Below are 22,262 nucleotides of genomic sequence, written 5' to 3'. Positions count from 1 at the left end.
CATCACAGATGGCTGTGGTGGCCTGCAGGCTAGCAGAGGGAAGGAGAATGGGGTTGAGAAGGAAAATAAATGATCAAAAGTGGAGTAAACCTGATGAGCCGAGTTGCTTAATTCTGGTCCTATGATCTCCTTTCTCCCAAACCCATTTCTGTGTGATTTTCGACCATTGGAGTGCAACCTTCCACCTTTCTCTGCCCATTTCACCTGCCTTCACCCACATAACTCCTCACACTGGGACAACTCCCCTCACTGTTCCCCTTAGTTCTCCCCCCTTCCTTATTTGGTTTCACCTTCCTCCCCACCATCTACAGCACTCTACCTCTCAATTCCCAACCTCTGTCCCACCCCTGCATGTCTATCGTCCCCATACGTTTGTAAACTGGCTGCCCTCCCCTTGACTCTTTCAGTCCAGATGAAGGGTTCAGTCTTGAAACATAGATTGTCCATCTCCCTTCACTGATGCTGCCCAACCCTCTGAGTTCCCCTGCTCCAGACTTCAGTATCTGAAGTCTTTGGTGTCACTTTGTATTGTTGGTGGACACACTATTGATAGAACATGGGAGATTCTGCAGATGCTGGAAATCTTGAGCAACACACCCAAAATGCTGGAGGAACTCAAAAGTTCAGGAAGCATCTGTGAAGGAGAATAAACAGTTGACATTTCAGGCCGAGACCCTTCATCAGGGACTGGAAAGAGGAAGGGGGATAAAGTAAGAAGCTGGGAGGGAATAGGTGAAAGAGGTAAGGTCCTGAGAAGAAGGAATCTGATAGGAGAGGACAGTGGGCCATGGGAGAAAGGGAGGGAGGTGGGGAACCTGAGGGAGGTGATGGCCAGGTGAGAGGGTAACAAGAATGGTGAATGTAAAAAGAGAGAAGGGGAAGCGGGATAAATTACCACAAGTTGCAGAAATCGATGATAATGCTATCAGGTTGGAGGCTACCCAGATGGAATATGAGGTGTTGCTCCTTTAGCCTGAGTACAACATCATTGTGGCAGTAGAGGAGGTCATAGACAGATATGTCACATGGGAAGCCAAATTAAAATAGGTGGCCTCCAGGAAATATCACCTTTTGAAGCAGATGGAGTGAAAGTGCTTGACGAACCAGTCCCCCAAGCTCCGTCAGGTCTCGATGATGTAGTGGCCGCACCGGACACTAGGTAGATGCAATAGATGGCCCCAGGACATTTGCAGGCGAAGTGTTGCCTCACTTGGAAGGACTGTTTGGGGCCTTGAATGAAGGTGAGGGAGGAGCAGGTGTAGCACTTGTCAGGCTTGCAGGGATAGGTGCCAGAATGGAGATAGGATTTAGCCATGGCTGGTATGGAGAATCTGATCCCCTAAAATGCAGACACTGGGCCAGAAATATGTGGTGATGCTCCCTTAGTCTCTGGAGACTGGGGCCTGGGTTCTGGTTGGAACTAGTGTATATTCAGTGATTTGTTTGAATCAGGGTGGTGGACACCTTGTGCTTTTTGGTCACCGATTGACAGCTTCACCAAAACTTAGTCATTGCGACAGAGAGGGAGTTATAAAGCTTGTAAACCCGATGCAGATAGGCTTTGGTCATTGGTCGACTCATTCGTCTGGGTGAGTCAACTGCTATGAATGGAAAGTTTGTGGAACAAAGTGGTGGACAGTGTAGGAAGTTGTCATGGGTTGCAACGGGACATGGACAGGATACAGAGTTGGGCTGAGAAATAACGGATGACGCTCAAAGTGTGAAGTGATTCATTTTAGAAGGTAGAACTTGAAGGCAGGGTTAATGGCAGTATTCTTGACAGTGTGGAGGAGCAGAAGGATCTTGTGGTTCACATCCACAGATCTCTCAAAGCTATTGCACAAGTTGATAGGATGGTTAAGGAGATGTATAGTGTTTTGGCCTTCAAGAGTTGAGTTGAGCTTAAGAGCTGTTAGGTAATAGTGCAGATTATAAAACCCGGAGTTTTGTGTTCATTTCTGGCTGTCTCATAGGAACAATGTGTAAGCTTTAGAGAGGGTGGAGAGGAGATTTACTGCCAGGATTAGAGATCCTATCTTATAGGGAAAGGTTCAGCGATCTAGGGCTTTTCTCTTTGGAGTAAAGGAGAATGAGAGGTGTATAAGATGATATGCGACATAGTGAACACCTTTTTCCCAGGGTGGCAGTGGCCAATGCCAGAGGACATCAATTTAAGATGAGTGGAGGAAAGTTTAGAGGAGATGTCAGTGTTTTTTTTCACACCGAGATTGGTAAATGCCTGGAACATTTAAGAGATTCTTAGGCATATGGATGTAAGAAAAATGGAGGGTTATGAGCTATATAGTGAGAAAGGATTAGATTATCCAGGAGTAAGTTTAAAAAGTCAGCACAACATCATGGGCTGAAGGGCCTGTATTGTGTTCTGTTCTATGAAGCTTTCAGTCTTTGTGGTTAGTGCCATTCCATCAGCTTTGGGTGATTTTTTGTTGGGCCAGTGTGTACTGCAGAGAGTTGTGGACACAGCACATCGCAGAAACCATCCCCCCACTCCATGGACTCTGTCCACACTTGTCACTGCCTTGGGAAATCAACCAGCACAATCAATGACCCCACCCACCCCGGACATTCTCTCTTCTCTGCTCTCCCGTTGGGTAGAAGGTACAAAAGCCTGAAAACGTGTACTGCCGGGCTCAAGGACAGTTTATGCCCTGCTGTTATCAGACTCTTGAATGGTTCCGCAGTAAAATAACATGGACTCTTGACCTCACTATCTCCCTCGTTTTGATTTTGTATCTTATATTCACAGAGTCATACAAAAGCCTGAAAGCATGTACCACCAGGCTCAAGGACAGCTTCTCTCCTGCTGTTATCAGCCTCTTGAACGGACCTCTTTTGATAAGATTGACTCTTGACTTTACAAGCTACCTTGTTATGATGGTGCACTTTTTTGTCTACCTACACTGTTCTTTCTCTGTAACTGTGACACTTTATTCTGCATTCTGTTATTGTTTTACCTTGTTCTACCTCAATGCACTGTGTAATGATCTGATCTGTATGAACAGGTTTTTCACTGGATCTCAGTACGTTTGACAATAATAAACCAATTCCAACTTGTTTATCACTTTTACCAAGGTTGGCACCAAATATCTGATTCACTCAAACAACCCTCTGCCCAAGCCTGGGGATCCTGGTGAATGAACAGCAATAAACAACCACAAAACGTATTGGTGGAATGAACCCAGTAATTCTAGTTAAAAATGTGTCAGTTTGATAACTTCCCTGTAGTTAGGTGGCTAGATGTCAGATACCAAACTTTACCAACTCCCCTCCCGGAGGGCTTGGTTTCAATGATCTGCACTTCAAATCTGCATGATCTTTGGCAATAACTTTGGATTATTTGGATCAGAGCTTTGGTGCTAGTGTTTGGTGATTTTGGTTTTAATTTGCTGAGAGTTTCATGCAAAACAGTTGGTGATATGGTGTGGGGAGGGAAGTCCTGCCTTGGTTCAGACCCTCCAATTAAGGATGCAAGTTCCACCTTTGGACATTGTAGGTTTTTAGTATTAGAGCAAGGTTTCATCACAGAAACAGGCCCTTCTGCCCATCACATCCATGCTGACTTTATCCATTCTATCTACCAGCACTTGGTCTGTAGCTGTTTAAACCTTGGTTACTTCAGTGTTTGTCTAATTACTTCAAAGGTTTGATGGTCCAATTTAATGTCAGAGAAATGTATACAATATACATCCTGAAATGCTTTTTCCTTGCAATTATCCACGAAAACAGAGTAGTGCCCCCAAAGAATGAATGACAGTTAAATGTTAGAACCCCAAAGTCCCCCCAGCTCCCCTCCCACGTGTAAGCGGCAACAAGCAATAATTACCCCCCCTCCACCAGCAAAAAAAAGCATTGGCACCTGCCACTAAGCACTCAAGCGTGAGCAAAGCAATAGCAAAGACGCAGACTTGCGGTTATCCCAAAGGCTTTGCATTTCACCTGGTATCCGACATACCACAGGCTCTCTCTCTCTCCCTAATAAGGGAGAAAGAGATGTCTCCATTTTCCCAGCGAGCCGGGAGACATAACAAACAGCTTGCTGGTTTACGATGTTAAAAGCCTGTTACGTCGCTTTTTTTGAGCTCTGTGCCCGAAGATCTCAAAGATCTCGGGTCTCCGGGCACACAACTGTAGATATTTCGACTTCCCTGTCGACACACGGGTCTCCTGCCGTGACACCGACCCTCAATCCACCCGTCTCCGGTGTCCCAAGATCCTCGGCTTCCAAATCTGAGCCACACTCTCGGGCCAAGCCCTTGGCGTGCTGAACAACAACGGCCAGTTATGAAACCCCGAGAGCGAGTTCCATTCCCACAAAGAACCAAAGTCAGCGTGTAACTCCAAGTCAGGGTCTTTAAAAGAACCCTGAAAAGGAAAACTAAAGATAGAAATAAAGCTGTTTCTGAAGATGCAAACAGAGGAGTCGCCGTTTAGCATCATCATTACTCGCTCCGCCTTCCAGACATACTTAATATAGTAAGATCACCTGCTCAGTCAGACTGTTTCAAACTCCAACCATCCTCTGGGTGAGAGAGTTCTTCATGCTTATCCCTTACCCTAAGCCAGTGTTGTATAGTTGAACAAGATTGTGGTGAGATCACGTCAGCAGTATTGTGTGTGGTTCTGGTTTCTTTGCTGACTTGAGACTCATCTTTTATCCAGTATGGAACAGCACAGGAACAGACCCTGTGCTGGTCCATAAGCATATCATGAAGTTTACTGTTTTGTGGCAGTATTATAATACAAGACATAAAAATGACTATAAGTTACAAATAAATAAATAGTGCAAGAGAGGAATAGTGAGGTAGGGTTTGTGGACAGTTCAGAAATATGCCGACGGTGGGGAAGAAGCTGTTCTTGAATCTTTGAGTGTGAACCTTCAGGTTCCTGTACCACTTCCCCGATGGTAGTAGGAAGAAGAGGACATGTCCTGGATGGTAAGGATCCTTTGCGATGGATGTCGCCTTCTTGAATGTTGCCTCTCAAAGATCTCCTCTATGGTAGGGAGTGTTGTTTCTGTGATGGAGTCGGCTGATTGTGCAAGCCTACTTTGATTCTCTGCATTGGAACCTCCATACCAGGCAGTGACGCAACCAGTCAGAATGTGCTTTAGCTGTTTGCAAGAGTCTCTGATAACAAATCTCTTCAATCTCCTAATAAAATAGAGCTGTAGGCATGCCTTCGTCATGATTATGTTGTGCTCAGGGCAGATCTGCTGAGATGTTGTCACCCAGGAACTTTAAACTGCTCATCCTTTCCACTGCTGATCCCTCAATGAGAACTGTTGTGTATTCGTCCAAACACAATGCTGAGCTAAACTGACGCTTCACTGGCAGCAAACTCATAGTTCCCTTACCCCGCACTGCTCATTTCTACCTCCAACCCAAGATCCACAAATGGGTCCATCCACGTTGGCCTATTGTCTCTGTCTGCTCCTGCCCCACTGAACTCATGTCCTCATACCTCGATTCCATTCTACCCCCCTTGGTTTAGTCCCTTCCCACTGATGCCCAAGACACTTCATTCTTGATCTTCTCAGTAGCTTTCAATTTCCCTGACCCTGATCACCTCATTTTCTCCATGGATGTTCTGTACCTGTACACTTCTATTCCCCCTTCATGTAGGCCTCAAAGCTGTCTGCTTTTTTCTTAACAAAAGAATCAACCAATTCCCTTCCACTACAGGCTGTCTCCATTTGGCGGAACTGGTCCTCACCCTCAACAATTTTTCCCTCGGCCCCTCCCACTTTCTTCAGACTCGAGGGTGTAGCCATGTGCACCCACATGGGTCCCAGCTATGCCTGCCTCTTTGTTGGCTGCATAAAACAGTCCATGTTTGAAACGTTCCCAGGCAACCCTCCCCAACTCTTCCTCCACTACATTGACAACTGTATTGGAACTTTTTTCCTCTCCAGTGCTTTACCATTCCTACCTACTTGGCTTTACCTATCACCTTCTAGCTATCCTCCTCCCCCCACCCCCACCCCCACCTTTTTATTCCGGCATCTTCCTCCTTCCGTTTCAGTCCTGAAGAAACGTCTTGGTCCAAAATGTCCACTGTTTTCATTTCCATGTTTTCTGCCTGACTTTCTGAGTTCCTCCAGCATTTTGTGTGCGTTGCTCTGGATTTCAGCATCTGCAGACTTTCTTATGACACTTTGACTGTACATGGTCACTGTCCCTCTATTTCCTGTATGTTTATATGTCTGTCGAACAGCCTCTTCAACACCTCTGTCATATCTGCCCCCACCGCCAATCCTAGGCACTCACCTCTCTCTGCTGTTTAAAAAAAACACTTGCCCTACATACCTTTAAACTTGCTTCCCCCATCTCACCTTTCTTTTTGATTGTTGGGTTTTGATTTGGTAAATTAGTTTATTATCTCTACTGAGGTACAGTGAAAAGCTTTGTTTTACATGCCATCCATACAGATCATTTCATCACATCAGTGTGTTGAAGTAGAACAAGGGAAAAGCAATAACAGAATGCAGAAGGAAGTGTTACAGCTACAAAGTGCAGACAGGCAATCATGCTGTGGCCGTGACGAGGTAGATTGTGAAGTCGAGCTCATGTTTAGGAGGTCAGTTTAATAGAATAACAACAGGATAGAAGCTGTCCTTGAGCCTGGCCGTGCGTGCTTTCAGGCTTTTGTATCTGCCCAGTGGAGCTGGGGCGGGGTGTGGGGGAAGAAGAGAAAATAATTTGTGGGGGGGCATCTTTATAGAGAGTCATAAAGCACAGAAACAGGTGCTTTTACCCAGTTGGTCCATGCCAACCAAGATGCTGTATTTGGACCATATCCCTCTAAACCTTTCCTATTCATATACCTGTCCAAGTGCCTTTTAATTTTTAATGTACCTGTCTTAATCACTTCTTCTGCAGCTTATTCTGTATATGGACCATCCTCTGGGTGAAAATGTTGCCCCTCAGTTTCTTATTAAACCTCTCTCCTCGAACTTGTGCCCTCCAGCTCTTCATTACTCAACCCTGGGGAAAAAGCTGTGTATTCATGCTATCTATATCCCTCAATATGTTATACACTTTGATATGCTGTCTGCTTTACTGAGACAGTGAGAAGTGTAGACAGAGTCCATGGAGGGGAGGCTGGTTTCTCTGATGTGTTGAGCTGTGTCCACAACTCTCCCCAGTTTTTTTGCAGTCACGGGCAAAGCAGTTGCCATACCAAGCTGGATAGTGTGCTTTCTATGGTGCATCTGTAAAAGTTGGTGAGGGTTAACTGGGCTGAACTTCTGTAGCCTTCTGAGGAACTAAAGGCGCTGCTGCATTTTCTTGGTTGTGGCATCTACATGGTTGGGCCAGGACAGGCTGTCGGTGGTGTTTATACCTGAGAACTTGAAGCTCCCGACCTTCTCCAGTTCAGCCTTTCTGGTTACTGGTGACCTCTTTTATGACACAGTAGCATAGTGGTTAGCACAACACTTTACAGAAGCAGCAACCTAGGTTCAATTCCTGATGTTGCCTGTGAGGAGTTTGTATGTTTTCCCCGTGATCACGTGGGTTTCCTCCGGGTGCTTTGGTTTCCAAAGACGTACCGATTGGAAGCGAAACTCTCTGGCTCTGTCGGCTGAGTAAGTCCAGGGAAGACAATCTCTGGTCCCGCCAAACGTGTGAAATTGAGGTGTGAGCCCACCCCGAAGCCCCCTGTTTGTGTGAATGCTGCATGATTTCTTACCTTGTTACATATCAGTACCACAAAATAACAGACAGTACACCACATACAATTAACCGATTTAGCTTTATAATCCTTAATTTGACTAAAGGGTTAGTAAAGAAAAAGCAAAAAAAAAGAGAAGGGCCCTTTTTAATGAAACAGTCTAACGTGTGCACATTAATCTGCATCTAATGTGTGTAAATTGTCCCCTGATTAGGCTAGGGCTAGCTTGGGGGTTGTTGGGCAGTGCAGCTTGAAGGGCCTATTCCATGCTGTGTTTCATTACAATACAATACAGGCAGTCCCCGAGTTACGAATGTCCAACTTACAAACAACTCATACTTACAAATGGAGGGAGAAGAACGCCGTCCGCCATTTTAAGTTGTTGCCGTTAACACTGTGTTGAGTGTGTAACTTTATATTTGGGTTAAATATTTCTTAGCAAGATTCACCCTGACCCCCACCCCCCCCCCCTTTACCAGTCAGCACCACCCCTACTTGTCCCATTTAACCTGGCTCAATGCGAGTGGAATTCAGGACCCGGGGGAGCAGAGGACCCGCCGCCCGCGGCTGCTGCTGGATCTGCAGTTTTCTGTTCCCTTGACGGAAAATGATCGCGATTGAAAATGAACTGGAAATAATAAAGCAATCGGAAAGAGGTGAAACGCCATCAGTCATTAGGCTACAGTTGGTCAAAAGCATGAAAAGCGTTAGGCTACAGTCGATCAACGACGGAGCGATTTTAAAGGATGCAGGTAAAGGATAAAGTGAGAATAATGGAGCATGTGAAAGGCCCTGCCCCGATGAAAGCTACAATTATTACTAAGCAACGCAGTGGTTTAATTATTGAAATACGTACGTTTCTTAAGTGTTTATATGCATAGAAAGGTAAAATATATACTATATACTAAGACAAATGTTTGACTAACTGATGCTAAATAATACCGGATGTACCTGTTCTGACTTTGGTACAAATCCGACTTAAAGACGGACTCAGGAACAGAACTTGTTTGTAACCCGGGGACTGTCTGTACACGGCAATAGAGACTTGACCTTGCAATCTACCTTGCCATGGCCCTTGCACATTATTGTCTGTCGGTATTTTCTCTGTAACTGTAATATTCTGTGAAAAACAATCAGACAATACTGAGCAAAAGTCTTAGGCACAGATATATAGCTAGGGTTCCTAAGACTTTTGCAAAATACTGTATTTGTCAATGTGGAGCAAGAGCGAGTTTGTAAATCTGGCAGAAGCATAGGATGGGTGGAGTCCCACTGGTAGGGTGTGGGACTGGTAGCAGAGAAGGAATGCCAGGGGCTGGAGGTGGTGCTGGTGCAGACACACCCAGCCCTGAGACACCAGGCAAGTTCATTTGATTCCAACAATTGGTTTCTTGATCACGACAGAATGTCTGTCTGGTGCTTCCCACTCCCTCCCCTCTCCCTTCCCCCTTCCCACTCTCAGACCACAATGGAGACCCATATCAGAATCAGGTTTATCATTACTCACATATGTCATGAAATTTGCTTTTTTTGTGGCAGCAGTACAGTGCAATATATAAAATTACTACAGTACTGGGCAAAAGTCTTAGGCACCCTAGCTAAATATATGTGCCTAAGGCTTTTGCACAGGACTGTATGTTGTGAAATTTGTTTGCAGCAGCAGTACAGTGCAATATAAAAAAATACAGGTGTCCCTGTTTTTCAAACGTTCGCTTTACGACACCTCGCTGTTATGAAAGACCTACGTTAGTTACCTGGTTTCACTAACAGAAGGTGTTTTCACTGTTACGAGAAAGGCAGCACGCGAAAAAAGGCAGCGCATGAGAAAGGCAGCTCGCAAAGAAAGGTAGCGCGCGCAAAGAAAGGTAGCGCGCGCAAAAAGGCAGCACGCGAGAAAGGCAGTGCGTGCAAAAAGGCAGCACGCGAGAAAGGCAGTGCGTGCAAAAAGGCAGCGCGCGCAAAAAGACAGTGCGTGCAAAAAGGCAGCGCGCGCAAAAAGACAGTGCGCGAGAAAGGCAGCGCGCGCAAAAAGAGCGCGCGAAAAAGGCAGCACGCGCAAAAAGACAGCGTGCGAGAAAGGCAGCACGCGCAAAAGCAGCGTGCGCAGAAAGGCAGCGCGTGCAAAAAGGCAACGCGCGAGAAAGGCAGCGCGCGCATAAAGACAACACGCGAGAAATGCAGCGCACGCATAAAGGCAACGCGCGCAAAAAGGCAACAAGTACAAAAAGGCAGCACGCGTAAAAGGCAGCGCCCCGAGCAGCCAAGCTCCTCCCTGGAACTGCATTCTAGCCGACATTGCTTAAACACGTGCCTGTGAGCATCTGTGCTTTATGTCGATTTATTTTGTGCATCCGTTAGCAAGATGAGTTCTAAGGTATCGGAAAAGCCTAAAAGAGCGCGTAAGGGTGTTACACTTAGCGTAAAACTAGACAGAATTAAGCGTTTCGATCGTGGTGAATGAAATATGTACAAAGTAAGTTTGGCTTGTGGAAGTTGACGAAGGTGATGTTGAAGAGGTTTTGACATCCCATGACCAAGAACTTACAGATGAAGAGCTGATGAAGAGGAAAGGATAACAATGGAAACCGAATGCAGTAGCAAACGGCCCGAAAGTTAAGTCGTCCAGGAACTGAACGTGAAGCAATTGCTTGAGATTTTCGCTGCGATTGACAACACTGCAATGATTGCAGAAGAGTATGACTTTAATTTTGAAAGGGTACGTAGCTTTAGGGCATATTTGCAGGATGGCTTGAGTGCTTATGAAGAACTGTATGATAGAAAAATGCGCAAGGCTAAGCAGCCAAGCATACTATCGTTTTTCAAGCCTTCCACATCAGCCACAGCAGACGACGAAACTCGACCTTCAATATTGAGGCAGGCAGACATAGAAGAAGATGACCTGCCTGCCCTGATGGAAACAGACAACGATAAGATGACACCCCAGTCTTCCACCACCCCAACCTCCGACGACTCAGCCTAACACACCATCAGTGTGCTCACTGTCTTCCTGATTCCGGTAAGTGAAACTGCACTGTACATACATTATTTCTACTTTATATAGGCTGTGTATTTTTATGTGTTATTTGGTACGATGTGTTATTTGGTTTGATTTGGCATCTTCTTAGCTGGAAGGTTACTGGAGAGAGTGTTTCTGCCGAGAGAACTTGTGTGAGATTTTCGCTACGGTGGACAGTACTGCAATGATTGCAGAAAAGTATTCCTACTTTATATAGGCTGTGTATTATCAGATCATTTCTGCTTTTACTATATGTTACTGTTATTTTAGGTTTTATGTGTTATTTGGCATGATCTGGTAGGTTATTTTTTGGGTCTCGGAACGCTCACAATTTTTTCCCATATAAATAAATGGTAATTGCTTCTTCACTTTACGCCATTTCTGCTTACGAACCGTTTCATAGGAACGTTCTACCTTTGGATGGCGGGGGAAGCCTGTATACTACAAATCACAATAAGAAATATACAGTATATTAAAAAATAAGTAGTGCAAGAAGAGTGCAAAAATGTGTTCATTGTATGTTCAGAAATCTGATGGTGGTGGGGAAGAAGCTGCTCCTGAAATGAGTGTATGTCTTCAGATTTCTGTACCTCTTTAATGGTAGCAATGAGAAGAGGGCATGCCTGAGTGATGAGGGTCCTTATTGAAGGATACTGCCTTTTTGAAGTATCACCTTTTGAAGATGTCCTTGATGGTTGGGAGGCTAGTGCCAGTGATGGAGCTGACTGAGTTTACAACTGTCTGCAGCTTTTACTGATCTTTTGTACTAGACAGTGATGCAATCAGTTACAATGCTCTCCACGGTACATCTGTAGAAATTTGCTAATCTTTGGTGACATACCAAATCTCCTCAAACTCCTAACGAAATATAGCCACTGCTGTGCCTCTTTGTGATTGCATCAATATGTTGGGCCCAAGCTAGATCCTCAGATGTTGACACACAGGAACTTGAAACTGCTCACCCTTTCCACTGATGAGGACTGGTGTGTGTTCTCCCAACTTCCTCTTCCTGAAGTCCACAATCAATTCTTTCGTCTAACGTTATGACACCATTCAACCAGCAGTGTCACTCCTGTACGCCTCCTCATCGCCTTCTGAGATCCTGCCAACAGTACTGTACAAGTTTGAGTCATTGGCAAATTTATCGATGGCATCTGAGTTGTGCCCAGCCACACAGTCGTGGATGTAGAGAGAGTAAAGCAGTGGGTTAAGTCGCATCCTTGAGCTGTGCCAGTGTTGGTTGTCTGCGAGGAGATGTTAGTTCTGATCCACACTGACTGTGGCCTCCAGATAAAGAAGTCTAGTTGCAGAGGCCCAGGTTTTGAAGCTTGTTGATTAGTACTGAGGGAATGATTGTATTGAACACTGAGATGTAATCAATAAACAGCAATCTGACGCAGGTCCAAGTGATGCAAGGAGAGAGGAGAGCCAGTGAGACTGCACCCGCTGTAGACCTGTTGTGACAGGCAAATTGCAGTGGGTCCAAGTCCTTGCTTAGGTAGAAGTTGATTCTGGCCATGATCAACCTCCCAAAGCACTTTATCACAGTAGATGTGAGTGCCATTGGGCAATAGTAGTTGAGACAATTCACCCTGCTCTTGAGCACCAGTATGATTGATGGCCTTTTGAAGTAGGTGGGAACCTCTGGAGTGAAGGTGTCTTTGAACACTCCCACCAGTCAGTTGACACAAGTTTTCAGAGCCTTACCAGGTACACCATTGTGGCCTGATGCCTTGCGAGGTTTCACCATCTTGGAAGATGTTCTGACGTTGGGCTCTTGAGACAGATATCACAGGGTCACCAGATGCTGCAGGGATTTGCATAGGTGTAATTTTACTCTCCCTTTCAGAGTGTGCATAAAAGGCATTCAGCTCTTTGAGGAATGAAGCATCACAGCCATTTATGATGTTGGGTTTCGCCTTGTAGAAAGTAATAGCCTGCAAACCCTGCCAGAGCTGACGTGCATCTGATTCCGTCTCAAACTTCATTTGAAATTGCTTTTTTTTTTGTTATTTTATAACAAAATAAACAAGACTATTAGACATGGGAGTGGAGTTAGGCCATTTGGCCCATTGAGTCTACTTCACCTTTCCATCATGACTGATTTTTTTTTCTCATTTTCCAACTTTCTCCCCTTAACTGCCTTACCATTCATGAACCTATCAATCTCTGCCTTAAGCACACCCAATGACTTGGCCTCTACCACCCTCCATGGCAATGAATCCCACAGATTCACTGGCCTTTGGCTGAAGAAATTCCGCCTCATCTCTGTTCCAAAGGGGTGTCCTTGTATTCTGAGGCTGTGCCCTCTGATTCCAGACTCTCCTACTGATAGAAACATTCTCTCAACTAGACATGTGCTGCACATAATGACATTAGTGCAAGTTGAGGGAAATGTAATCTGAGGTAGAATTAGGGGTTTTCAGGTCAGTTCAAGAAGCTGATGGCAATGGGGGGAAAAACTGTTGTTGAAGAATCAGAATCAGGTTTATTATCAATGATATGCTATGCAATCATGAAGCCGATGTTCAACTCCTTTTCACCGATTAAAGCTTCCATTGTTTGCCGATTAAAACAACGAGAGAGATTGAAACATCGAAGTAAATGTGGAAAGTGAGCACCAGCTGCCTGCCTTCTGATCGCTGGAGCAGGGAGCTTGTGTAGCCTGCTGCTGTGCCCGGAAGATGTTACCAAGGTTTTCTGCGTTTTCGATATGGATTTGGACTATGATTTATGGATTTTTTTTTTCAGTCTTATAGTTTTTATAGTTTTTTTGCTGTTTTTTTTCCCTCAGTTTCATGACTAGAGAAGAATCTTGGAGTTGTATACTTTGATAATAAATGAAACTTTGAATCATTTGAAATTGTTGTTTTATGGCAGCAGTACAGTTAAAAACAAAAGTTAAGTTACAATAAAAAAATAACATAGTGAAAATAAGGAAGGGTGAAGTACTGTTCATCAGTTTATGGATTGTTCAAAAATCTGATGACAGAGGGGTCAAAGTTGTTCCTAAAACATTGAATGTGGGTCCTGGACATCCTCCCTGATTGCAGCATTGAGAAGAGAGCATGATCTGGATGGCAGGGGTTCCTGAAGTTGGATGTCGCCTTCCTCAGACACTGCCTCTTGTAGATGCTCCTCAATGGCGGGGACAGTTTTACCTGTGAGGGAATTGGCCGAGTCTACCACTCTCTGTAGACTCTTGTGTGTTGGAGCTCTGATACCAAATCGCAATGCCCCCAGTCAGAATGCTTTCCACTGTACACTTGTAGGAGTTTGATCAGAGTCTTTGATGGCATGCCGAATTTCCTTAAACTTATTAGAAAGTAGAGGTGCTGGCATGCCTTCTTCAAGATTGAATCTTAAGTGCTGGGCCCAGGATAGGTCCTTCAGGCTGTTGTTCCAGTTCAACCAGGCTGTGATGCTGTCCAGTGAAGTTTGTCAAGAGTGTTTGGTGGCATCAAACTAAAAGCTCGTGCATACTGAGCTGCCAAGAGTAGTGGAAACTGGAAGTTCAAGAAAACTTTAAAAAGCACCAAAGATCCAGTAAGCAAGCAGAAAGGAAAGGGGAGATAGTTTATAAAAGCCTTTGTTAGTCTCGATAGACCATGGATTTGCACCTTGGAAAGTTTCCAGGGCGCAAGCCTGGGCAAGGTTTTTTTTTTATGGAAGACCGGCAGTTGCCCAAGCTGCAAGTCTCCCCTCTCCACGCCACCGATGTTGTCCAAGGGAAGGGCATTAGAGCACAAAGTATAAAAAGATAGTAAAAAGGCTTTATAATTATATATAGCAAAGAAGAGTGGCTAAAGTGAATGTAGGTCCCTTGGAAGATGAGAAGGGGGAATTAAAATATCACCAGAAAGATGGTGCTGGAGAGTGGGGACTCTTTGTGTGCAGTTTTGAAGGGACTCATCAAATATTCCCATTTAGGGAATCTGAAATCTACAGTCACAACCACGGTTACTTCAATAAACAACATTGTTTTAAGACATTAAAAAAAATCTGTCAATCCTCAAAAGTGGCAGATTCCAGCCTGCAGACCACCCAGGTAGTGAGGGCAGTTTCCTTTTAAGGAAGCAGAGCTGGTGGATGGGCTGCAGGCAAAACTGGAATGCAGGACCTGAGGCCAACACTACCTTCTGACTAATGCATGGTCTCTGAAATATAAAACTGAAGACCACAGAGCAAGACTGCTATACTACAGGGACAACAGGGGCTGCTGCTTGCTTTGCCTATGACATGGCTCACCCCCAGCACTGCAGCCTGAGGGATTCACCTCCCCACCATCGAGGATGTCCTCAATAGGTGATGCCTCAAAAAGTGGCATCCACTATTAAGAAGCTTCACCACTCGGAATATGCCCTCTTCACGTTACCACAAGAGTCTGAAGATGTTCAAAGTTTAGGAACAGCTTCTTCCCCTCTGCCATCAGATTTCTGAATGGACAATGGACTTATTTTTTATATATTTCTTATTATAACTTACAGTAATTTTTTATGTTTTGCACACTGTTGCAAAACAACTTTCACAACGTATGTCAGTGATAACAAATCTGATCCTGAGGTTAATATTGGGTAATTTTGCTGTGGAGGAAGCATCTAACGTGCAGAAGAGGGGTATTTTGGATGTGATGGCAGGCGAGGACCTAGATACAGTCACTGTCACTAAAGAGATAGTGCAATTGGTTTATTATTGTCACATGTACTAGAAATTGTCCTTGAGCCTGGTGGTTACGTGCTTTCAGGCTTTTGTATCTTCTGATGGGGGGGGGGGAGAGAATGACAGGAGTGGGAGGGGTCTTTGATTATTCTGGCTGCTTCACTGAGACAGTGAGAAGTGTAGACAGAGTCCATGGAGGGGAGGCTGGTTTCCTAATGTGCTGAGCTGTGTCGCAATTCTCTGCGGTTTCTTATGGCTGAGAAATTAGTGTGCCCTAATTTACAAGTCCCCTAATTCTGATGAAATGCATCCTGGGGTACTAAAATAAATAGCTGAAATGATTGTAGAGCTGTTAATTCACCACAATTGTCTGAACTCTGGGCAGGTCCCAGTGAATTAGAAGACAGCGAATGGCAAGGCACTGTTTAAATAAGGACATAGGCAAAAGACAGGATACTGTCGGCCAGTTAGCTTGATGTCGTAGTCGGGAAAATGTTTGAATCTATTATTAAGGAGGAAATAGCAAGGCAACTGTATAGAAGTGGTTCCATCAGTTAGACACAGCATGGATTCCTGAAGGGCAGGTCCTGTTTATCAGTCGTACTGGAATTCTTTGAAGATATAATGAGCACGGTGGATATAGGTAGGTTAAGTGAGTGTGAAAGGATCTGGCAGATGGAGTACAGCATTAGTAAATGTGAGGACATCCACTTTAAAATGAGAAATAGAAGATCAGATTATTATTTAAAGGTGAAAGATTTCAGTGTGTTGTGCAAAGGGCCTTGGGTGTGATTGTACATCAATCGCAGAAGGTTGGTTTGCAGATCCAATAGGTCATCAATAAAGCAAATACAATGGTGGCCTTCATTGCTAGAGGGGTTGAACTTAAGAGGAGGAAGTTTCAATTGTAATATTTGAGAAGTTTGTCCCGCTCCAGAAAAAATCAATCCTAGTTGGTCCAACCTGTCCTTATAGTACACACAGTTTGGTATTAGACTTTTCCATCTGGGATAGAAAGATACTGTCTGTCTACTCTAGCTACACCTCTCATAATCTTATGAACCTCAATCAGGTCTCCTTTCAACCTCTGCCACTCCAGAGAAAACAACCCAAGTTTGTCCAACCTCTCGTTACAGCTCATGCTCTGTAATCCAGGCAGCATCCTGGTGAACCTCCTCTGCACCCTCTCCAAAGCCCCCACATCCTTCCTGTAATGGGGCGACCAGAACTGAACACAGTACCCTGCTCTAAACCTTTCCAAGTGCTTTTTTAAACATTGTTATTGGACCTGCTTCAACCACTTCCTCTAGTAGCTCGTTCCATATATTGACCACCCTCTGGGTGAAGAAGTTGCCCCTCAGGTTCCTATTAAATCTCTCTCCCCTGTCCTTAAACCTGTGGCCTCTAGTTCTTGATACCCCAACCTTGGGGTAAAGGCTGTGCACATTCATCCATATTTTTGTAATCTAGGCTAGTTGCATCTGTCAGCTTTTAGCTCTGTAAACCTTTTCTATCCATGTACCTGTCCAAGTGTATATCCTATCAGTGTCCAAATGTCTGGTAAATAGGGGAGGGATGTGGTGGTGGGAGACGAAGAGAGAAGAGCTCAGCGCTGCTCAGAGTAGGCCCGGCCAAAGAAATAATGGCAGGAGCATGTTTTGAGGATCGGCCTTAGGAACCAATGCGGGTCTTCAAGGAGCCTTGCTCATGGACCTCACCCCTCTCTGTAACCTCCAGACCAAGACCACAGTGAGGAGATAAACGCTTTGACCGAGGAAGCGGCAAATGATTACATGCAACAGCACTCTAATTCGAATCAGGTAGGTGGAGAGGGTGGGTGGGGCAAGGGTGCAGCAGGAGGGGTACTGAATTGGGGTACTGGAAGTTCCCTCTCCCTTTCTTTCTCATTCTTATCCTCCCGCTCAGAAGTTAGCACTGAAATGCACCATGGGACACCCTTTCCCATTTTTCCCTCCCTCGCTGTTGCTCTCTCACTCACTCTGTCCCTCCCTCGTGCCTACTCACACAGCCTGCGCTCCCTCGTGCACCCTCTCCCTCCCTCCCTCTCTCTCGCTGTTGCGTGCACTCTCTCTTTTGCTGTCGTGCGCACTCTCTCTGTCATTTGCTCTCTCTCACTCACTGCGATGCGCCGGAGGAGGGGCGGTGGGTAGGTCAGAGCAATACGGACTCCTCCCTGTCTCCATGAACCCTCCTTCCTCTACACCCTTCCCCTTCCCCTCCTCTGTCCCCAGCTTGCTGGAGGTCCTGGTTTGTCTTACACCCCTCTCTGTCCCTCTCTCTCTCCACAGGACTCCCAGCCCTCACCCCTGGCCTTGCTGGCCGCCACTTGCAGCCGACTAGAACCACCCTCAGAGGGAGGGGTGGAGGTCGGTGATACCGAGGCCGGGGTAGGGTCCCCAGCAGAGCCGGATGCCCCCCGCCCTACACCCCAGCTCGACCTCAGCACCGCCCAGATCACCCAGACCGCCAATGGTTGGCAGATGATCATCCCCACCATGGCCCAAGCCATTGAGCAGACCCCCAAGGAGGAGTGTGGAGAGGAGGAGAGGATTGGCGAGGGAGATGAGGGCGACCCTGGGGGGAGACCATCTGAAGGCAAGAATGGCCTCTACCTTCTGCCCCAACAGCTGCTGAGTCCTCCGTCCTCCCACCTACAGTACCAGCTGGCGGCAAACCCCTCCGCCACCTCATCACTCCCTCCCTCCTCATCTTCCTCCGTCTCCTCTCGAACCCCCGTCTCACTCCCAGCCACCTCAGCTGGGCTTCTGGCTGCCTTGCCTGCTCTCCAGATCCGCCCGGGGACCGCAGCTGGAGTGGGAGGTGGAGTGGCAGGAGGAGGAGGCCCCTTCCTGGCCAACCTCCCCATCAACCTCAACGGCAACGTAGCCCTGGTCCCCGTTGGGAGCCTGACAGCTCACCAGACACCGTCCCAGATGTCTGCAATTCAACTCGACACAGATGGAGGGGGGGTAGGTGGAGGCGGGGCGGCTTCCCCATCGCATGGGGAGCAGCAGCAGCCGCCTCAAGCGTCCCCTCAGATCCTCTTGCAGCCGCAGATCATCCAGGGGCAGCCCTTCCACGCTCAGCACCTGTCGCAGGAGGCCCTTCAGGGCCTACAGCTCCAGGCTGTCTCCGGCTCAGCCGGACCCCTCATCCTCCGGGCCCCCACCCTCTCCCTACCAGGGCAGTTGGGCTGCTGGCAGGCCATTCAGTTGCAGGCCCCTCAACAGCAGCAGCCGGGAGCCATGGGAGGGATGGGGAGCCAGGCCATCACCATCCAGGGCCTCCCCTTGGCCCAGGGTCTGGGAGTAGCAGGGGTGGGTGGCTCCATTGTTGCCACTGTATCCTCCTCCTCTTCTCCCTCCTGCTCCTCTCCCTCCTCTTCCTCAGCTGCAGTGGCAGCGCCAGCAACACTGACAGTCAGTGCTGCCCAGATCTCAAGCCTGCCGGGTCTGCAGACCATTAACCTCAGCGCGCTGGGAGCTTCTGGAATCCAGGTGCATCAGCTCCAGGGCATTCCGGTCACCATTGCTGGAGCTGCAGGTAGGGAGAGCGACTTGTTATTCCCATCTTGAGGAGGCTGGGTTTGGTGGTGGAGGGTGGTGATCTCAAATCAGCCATGCTGGTTTAATTGCAGAGATAAGGCGAGTGTAAACTAATTCCTTCTGCCTCCACAATGTCAATATCCTTCCATTTTCCTCACATTCATGTCTCAATTTAAATAACTTTTAAAAGTATCTAATGGTTCTTCCTCCACCATCACCCTGAGCAATGCATTTCAGGCACCCAGCTCTCTCTATGTTTTTCTAAAAAGCTTGCCTCTCACATCTCTTTTGAACTTATCACCTCTCATCTTGAATGCTTGTGCTCTGGTGTTAGACATTTCAACCTTTGGAAAATGATATTGTGTGTCCACTCAATCTACACCTCTCATAATCTTACAAACCTCTCTCAGGCCTCCCCTCAGCCTTCGCCGCTCCAGAGAAAACAACTCAAGTTTGTCCAAACTCTCGTGGTAGCTCATGCTGTCTAATCCAGGCAGCATCCTGGTGAATCTACTCTGCTCCCTCTCCAAAGCCCCCACACCCTTCCTGTGATGGGGCAACCAGAGCTGTATGCAAAACTCCAGATGTGGCCGAATGAGAATTTCATGAAGCTGCAACATAACTTCCTGACTTTTGAACTCAGTAGCTCGACTAATAAAGGCAAGCGTGCCATATGTCTTCTTGACAACCCTATCAACCTGTGTAGTCACTTTCAGGGAGCTGTGAACTTGGACATTAAGTTTTCTCTGCTCATCAGCACTGTTAGGGATTTTGCCCTTAACCGTGTACTGTCTCTGTATTTCACCTACCAAGATGCAATACCTCACCTTTGGCCGGGATAAACTCTTATCTGCCATTTCTCCGCCTATATCTGCAATTGATCTATATCCCACTGTGTTCTTTGCCAGTCTTTACACTATCCTCAACACCACCAATCTTTGAATCATCTACAAACTTACTAGCCCATCCATCTACATTTTCATCCAGGTCATTTATATACACCATAAACAGCAGAGATCTCAGTACAGATCCCTGCAGAATACCGCTAATCACGGATCTCCAGCTAGAATAAATCCTTTCGACCGCCACCCTCTGTCTTCTATGGGCAAGTCGGTTCTGAATCCAAACGACCAATTCACTGCACTTCCCATGCATCTCAATCTTCTGGATGAGCTTCCCATGAGGGAGCTTATCAAACACCTCGTAGACAGCATCTGCAGCTCTACCTTCATCAATCACCCTCATCACCTTGTCAAAAATCTCAATCAAGTTTCAGACATGATATGTCCTGCATAAATCCATGCTGGCTCTCTCTAATTAGGCCATGGTTTTCCAAATGCTCATAAATCCTATCCCTAAGAATTCTCCCCAGTAACTTCACAGTAATTGATGTGAGTCTCACCGGTCTATAGTTTCCAGGATTATTCCTGGTTCCCTTCTTGAACAATGGGACAACATTAGCTACTCAGCAATCCTTCAGGACCTCGTCTGTGGCTAGAGGACACAAACATTTGGTCAAGGCCCCAGCAATCTCTCCATTTGCCTCTCTCAGTAACTTGAGGGCTGATCCACTTCAATGGTCTTCAAGAGATCCAACACATCCATCTCCTATGCATCAAAATGCCCCAGTATGTCAATACCCTCAGCACTGTTGTCCCTATCTCCAAGTCCTTCTCCTTGGTAAATACTGAGACAAAGTACTCATTTAGAACCTCACCCACATCCTCCACATCCAAGCATATGTTCCCACCCTCTCCTGGGGTATCCTCTTGCCCTTGATGTATGTACAGAATCCCTCAGGGTTCACCTTAATCCTGCTTGCCAAAGACTTTTCATGTCCCCTCCTGGCTCTCCTAATTCCATTGTTGAGTTCTTTTCTGGCTTCTTTATAATCCTCCAGGACTCTGTTTGGTTCTAGCTTCCTAAACTTTTCATACTTCTCCTTTCTCTTCTTGACTCAATCCATCCACTCTCTCGACAAACCTTCCCATCCTTGTCCCTCCTTCTGACCGGAACATACCTACTCTGTGAAGTTGGTCTGTAAACACTATCCACATGTGGACTTGCCCAAAGACACCTCTTTCCAATTCACTCTCTCTAGTTCCTGCCTAATGCTCTCATAATTTGCCCTGCTCCAGCTTAATACTCTCTCGCAAGGTCCACACTTATTCTTATCTATAGCTATCTGAAACTTTAAAGAGCTGTGGGTCACAGTTCCCTAACTGTTCACCCACTGAAAGATTGGTCACCTGGCCAGGCTCAATACCCAACACCAGGTCCAGTACAGCCCCTCCTCCGGTTGGACCACCCACATATCGATTTAACAAACCCTCCTGGGTGCGCTTAACAAACTCTGCCCCATTTGAACCACTTGCATTGAGAGGGTCCCAAGTCTCTGTAGTGGCCACAACATCGTAGTACCATGTACTGATCCATGTTCTGAGTTCATCACCTTTACCCATAGTACTCCTAGCATTAAGGTACACACATCAAACTATCTGGCCCATCAAAACTATTATATAGCTCCTGCTTGTTTTCACTCGGCCTGATATCCACCTTCCTCACCATTGTTCTACTCTTATGACCTGGTGTTCATCCCCAATCCCCCTGCCAAACTAATTGAAACCATCAGGAGTAGCACTTGCGAATCTCCTGGCCGTTTGTGTGTTGGTATTTACAGTGAGTCCCCCGGAGTGTGTCCTCTGTTTACAAAGTATCCCGGACAGTGTGTCTGTATTTACAGGAGTCCTGGGAATTGGGTCTGTATTTACAGGGAGTCCTGGGGAGCGTGTCATTATTTACAGAGGGTCCCAGGGAGTGGGTTGGTATTTACAAAGGATCCCGGGGAGTGTGTCTGTATTTACAGGTGTTCCTGGGGAGTGAGTATGTAAGTGTGTGTGTGTGTTTGTGTGTGTGTATTTACAGCGTGTCCCAGGGAGTGTGTGTGTGTCTGTGGGAGTTTACAGGGTGTCCCAGGGAGTGTGTGTGTGTATATCGGTATTTTCAGGGGGTCCCGAGGAGTGTGTGTGTATTGGTATTTACAGGGGTTCCCGGTGAGTGAGTGTGTGTGTGTCGGTATTTACAGGGGTTGCGGTGAATGAGTGTGTGTGTGTGTGTGTGTGTATTTACGGGGGTTCCTGGGGAATGAGTGTGTGTGTGTGTTGGTATTTACAGGGGTTCCCTGTGAGTGAGTGTGTGTGTGTGTGTATTGGTATTTACGGGGGTTCCCGGTGAGTGAGTGAGTGTGTGTGTGTCGGTATTTACAGGGCTCCTGGGGTGTGCGTGGGGGGTTGGTGGTATTTACAAGGTGTCCTGGGGAGAGTGTGTGT

The 22,262-nt window shown here is 46.4% G+C and overlaps 1 protein-coding gene across 3 annotated transcripts in view; it reads left to right on the top strand.

Annotated features, from left to right (window-relative positions):
• LOC140741265 (transcription factor Sp1-like) overlaps window positions 1-22,262 on the top strand; it is a 71,752-nt gene that overhangs the window by 2,127 nt on the left and 47,363 nt on the right. For 2 of the 3 annotated variants that reach the window (XM_073071259.1, XM_073071258.1), the window contains exons 2-3: window positions 17,105-17,187; window positions 17,677-18,931. In XM_073071259.1, the coding sequence (XP_072927360.1) occupies window positions 17,161-17,187; window positions 17,677-18,931 (1,282 nt within the window). In that variant the 5' untranslated portion in view covers window positions 17,105-17,160. Of the gene's footprint in view, window positions 1-6,780; window positions 10,709-17,104; window positions 17,188-17,676; window positions 18,932-22,262 lie in introns of those variants that run through there. The other variant, XM_073071260.1, reaches the window with a different exon arrangement.

The sequence above is a fragment of the Hemitrygon akajei genome, chromosome 18 (genome assembly GCF_048418815.1).
Source record: "Hemitrygon akajei chromosome 18, sHemAka1.3, whole genome shotgun sequence".
In the NCBI taxonomy this organism is placed as follows: domain Eukaryota; kingdom Metazoa; phylum Chordata; class Chondrichthyes; order Myliobatiformes; family Dasyatidae; genus Hemitrygon; species Hemitrygon akajei.
This window is presented reverse-complemented; position numbering and strand designations above follow the sequence as displayed.